The sequence below is a fragment of the Lathyrus oleraceus genome, chromosome 4, assembly GCF_024323335.1.
Source record: "Lathyrus oleraceus cultivar Zhongwan6 chromosome 4, CAAS_Psat_ZW6_1.0, whole genome shotgun sequence".
Taxonomy (NCBI): Eukaryota; Viridiplantae; Streptophyta; class Magnoliopsida; order Fabales; family Fabaceae; genus Lathyrus; species Lathyrus oleraceus.
The window spans coordinates 29,701,391-29,705,635 of NC_066582.1; the positions used below are offsets into that span (position 1 = coordinate 29,701,391).

At 34.6% G+C, this 4,245-nt stretch overlaps 1 protein-coding gene across 1 annotated transcript; it reads left to right on the top strand.

The window, feature by feature from the left end:
- The first annotated feature begins 740 nt into the window (after positions 1-740).
- On the top strand, positions 741-1,553 carry LOC127135119 (uncharacterized). Its single transcript, XM_051061922.1, has one exon. The coding sequence runs from the start codon at positions 809-811 to the stop codon at positions 1,361-1,363; it is 555 nt and encodes a 184-aa protein (XP_050917879.1). The 5' UTR covers positions 741-808; the 3' UTR covers positions 1,364-1,553.
- The last annotated feature ends 2,692 nt before the right edge of the window (positions 1,554-4,245 follow it).

Below are 4,245 nucleotides of genomic sequence, written 5' to 3' on the forward strand. Positions count from 1 at the left end.
AACAAACAGGTAATAGCGGTAATAGCACTAGGTGGGTATGTGATATCAAAACAATCCATTGAAATATTTTTGGTTATTTTACACAATCCATTGAAATATATGGCTAATAGCAGTAGGTGGGTATGTGATATCAAAACAATCCACGTTAGAATAGTATGTCAAACTTTATGACACATGGTGAAAAGTTCAATATACTCACTCTTTTAATATCTTCACTGTCAGGTCCCTAGTCCCCACTATATACGTCCACTTCACTACAACTCATTGCCTAATCCAAACCGGCAAGAAAGAAAAAAGTGCTCACAAAATATAATGAACATAGAAATGTTGTAGTAAATTTGTTTACAAATTTCAATGATTAAGATATAATGAAGCATATAGTACAGTATCAAATTAATTTAATAGTGTCAACATCTTCATTTAACTCAGAGACATGTTGGCTGAAAAAGTGTCTCATCTCATGCAATCAAGCTCGTTTTAAAAAAGTCTTACAAAAATATGCATTAAATATACAGTTACCACTTATTTCAAAAAACACAAGTGGAGAGAGCCTCATTATTTTTATTTTGGTTGTTACTTCTTATTGACTTTGATTAGTATTTGAAATATAAAGTCTGAAACAAGTTTTCTGATTTTAATTGAATCTCATTATTACAAAAAAAAAACACTTTTAAAAGCCACATGTCAACTTGACTATAAAATTATGATATGTCAAACCCCACTTGCCACACAAACTCACATGCATCATGAATATAAGACCTAGATCTGATTCATATAGAATCTACTTCACACACAAATTGAGAGAACAATGGGTGTTTGTTATTCTTGCAATACATCCTCAATATTTAAAAACATTATAAGAGTTGTTCATCTTGATGGTTTTGTGGAAGATTTTCATCAACCAATTTCAGCAAGCCAAGTTATTGGAAATCTACCAAAACACTTTGTTTGTACTTCAATTCAGCTTCTTTCATCATCCTACAAACCATTGAAACGAGATACTAGTCAACTTCAACCTGGTCAACTCTATTTCATGCTACCATACTCAGTACTCCAAGCTGATGTTTCTCCGGTTGATTTGGCTTGCTTAGCAAAGAAGCTCACAGCAAAAGGCAAAAACAAACCATATGATTACAGTAAGTCTCCAACAGTTATTCCTTTACTTTCAAGGAGTCCTTGTAGAGTTGGAATGGAAGAGAAAGTTATGATGAATGGAGGAAGAAGCCCTTGTAGAATGCAGTCATGGAAACCTATCTTGGAAACTATTGCAGAGAAATCACTCAACAGGAGAACTGAATCAGATTTGCAAGACATTGTTATCAATGTTATCTCATCCAATAAAACTTGTTTTCTAGTAGAATAGTATTAATAATAAGACCCTACAAGGGATTGATTAGATGAACTGTTGGATGCAAGTGCTGCACTTTCCACACAGTTAGGTGTTTCATGTTTCAGTATCAACAAAACCTCCTGATTTTAATTCAAGCATAATTGTTCGCAAGTTATCCATTCAATTACTAAAGCGTATAAAACTAGATAATCATTCATTTCAATATTTGTTAAAATAACTATCAGAATAAAGAAAAATGAAATGAAAAGAAAATGAATACGATCGATCGATATTTATTAACGTAGTTCGGTCAATAATACATATTTTTGCGACTAAATAAGTTTGGTCAATAGTGTATACTTCTGCAACTATATAGTAATTATAATTTTTTTCCATGTGAATAAACTATATATATATATATATATATATATATATATATATATATATATATATATATATTAAGAGTCTCAGACAATCTATGACTTGAATATGTGTTTAAAAATGGGGACAATCCTCACCTTACAAGTCGGTTTTGTATGGTTGAGTTTGACCCAATCACATATTCTTAAGATGGTATCTAGAGTTTTTTGAGATTCATTTGTTCGTCGTGTTTTACTCGGTTGACCCACTGTCTTCTGATGAGAAATTTTTTTAAATGACTCATTCCGGTCACCACCATACCGACGCTGCCACACTTATTCTGATGACTTTCCGACACACCAACCCCGCAGACAAAAGTGTTTGCTTCAGTTTGGCCCACCCCTAGAAAATCGTCGTCAACCATCGTCACATGCGCTCACACGCGCCGACAACATCCCTGCGCGTGGGCCTCATGCACCTCCGTCAATACCGCTCGTGATAGCGCGTCTGACCATCGTCCCTACCGCTATTTTTCATCGTTTGGCTAGGTTCTCCGTCCTGATTCCAGATATGCATTCAATTTTTATTTATGATCTACGGAAATACAATTTATTGTTCAAACAACCCTTGTTTTGTCGTTCGTTGTGACTGTCACTATTCTCATGAAAAATTACTACCCCACCAATTCCTTCGCTTTTACCAAAGTCCCGCTCATACGTACAAGAAACTAACTGGGACAGTTAAATACAAAGGCAAGAGAACAACAAACTAGAGTTGATGATGTTACTTAACCAACTATCACCAAAGAAGTTAATATATCGGTTGCTGATTATAATGCGTTCCTTTAGTTCAAAGAAATCATCAACCATCATCTTCTGCCATTGTTGCTCAATCTGGTAATCATATAGACTTTGTCTCTACATTCACCTCCCTTGTTCCCAGAGTCCTTGACTTTGGTGCCTCAGATCATATGACTGGTAATGAATTTCTTTTATATAACTTGTCTTATTTTGATTCCTTGCCTTCTATCACTGTAGAGGATGACTATAAAATCAAAGTTCAATGTCTTGGTCAGGCACACCCACTTTCAAACGTGTCTTTAGATTATATGTTATATATTCCCGATTTCCCTTTCAATCTAATATCTATTAAAAAGCTCACTCGCGTTCTTGATTGTTCAATTCTGTTTATTGATAATTTTGTTTATGTCCAGGATCGACGTACATGACGGAAGATTGGAACAGGGAGTGAGTCTGAGGATTATATCATTTATCACCATCGATGGCATGTGCTTCTATTGCTTTTCAAAACCTTACACATCAAAGTTTGGGTCACCCTAGCCTTAATAAAATATGTCTTTTAGTTCCTAGTTTTTCTAAGCTTTCATCATTCGAGTGTCTGTCATATCAATTGGGAAAACATACTCGTCATATCTATTGTCGACGAGTAAATAAAAAATTTATGTCACCTTTTGCTTTAGTTCATTATGATATTTGGGGTCCTAGTCGTGTCAAGTCAACTTTAAGATACTCTTACTTTGTAACCTTCATCGACAATTTTTCACGATGTACTTGGTTATTTTTATATGAAAAACCGTTCAGATGTCTTCCATATATTCCACGAATTTTATCCCAAAATTAAAAATCAGTTTGAAACTTCCATTAAAAAAATTTATAATGCTCGTGAATATATGTCATCCCAGTTTCAATCTTTTAACATCATAGGAAATTATTCACCAATCATGATGTGCTCAGACACCACAACAAAATGGTGTCGCTTAATGGAAAAATCGTCATTTGGTTGAAACCACACGAACTATTTTACTTAACCACAATGTACCTTCTCGTTTTTTGGGTGATGCTCTCTTCAAATCCTGTCACCTTATTAACCAAATTCATTCACCGGTCCTTCAAGATCAGATTCTATACTCTATCTTGAATCTGTAATATGATCTCTACACCACTCCTCTTTGCATCTTTTGTTGCACATGCTTTGTTCATGACCTCAGTCCAGGTAAAGACAAACTTTCTTCAAAATCTCTCAAATGTATACAAAAAGGATATGATTGTTTTTCCTAACTTCAACGATACATTGTTTCCTCTGATGTTACCTTATTTGAAAGTTCCCCATTCTTTTCTGCCTCTGTGTCACCTTGTGAGAATTATACTTTAGATGTTTGAGACATCCCTTACATCATCCCCACACATATTACACATCTATTGCAGGTCTACCAGCAATGGCCACCGCGTGCATCAGAGGTTAGAGATGATATTGATCCATCAACATCATCTTCTGCTCCAACTTCTCCTCCAGTTACATCCCCTGAACTTGACCTTCCAATAGTATTACAAAAAAATATTTGATATCATCATCCTAATCCAAAATATGCTTCTGTTTTAAATTATGATTGTCTCTCTAATTCTTATATCTCATGTGTGTCTGCTTTAGATTATGTGTCTATTCCTACTAAGTCTACATGTAAAGCTATGACTGATCTCAATTAGCGTCAGACGATGTGTCACAAATTTACATGTGTTAGGGATATTATTTATTTA

Bases quoted from the DNA above. Each gene is read 5' to 3' on its own strand.
- LOC127135119 (XM_051061922.1), top strand. From the start codon at position 809: ATGGGTGTTTGTTATTCTTGCAATACATCCTCAATATTTAAAAACATT.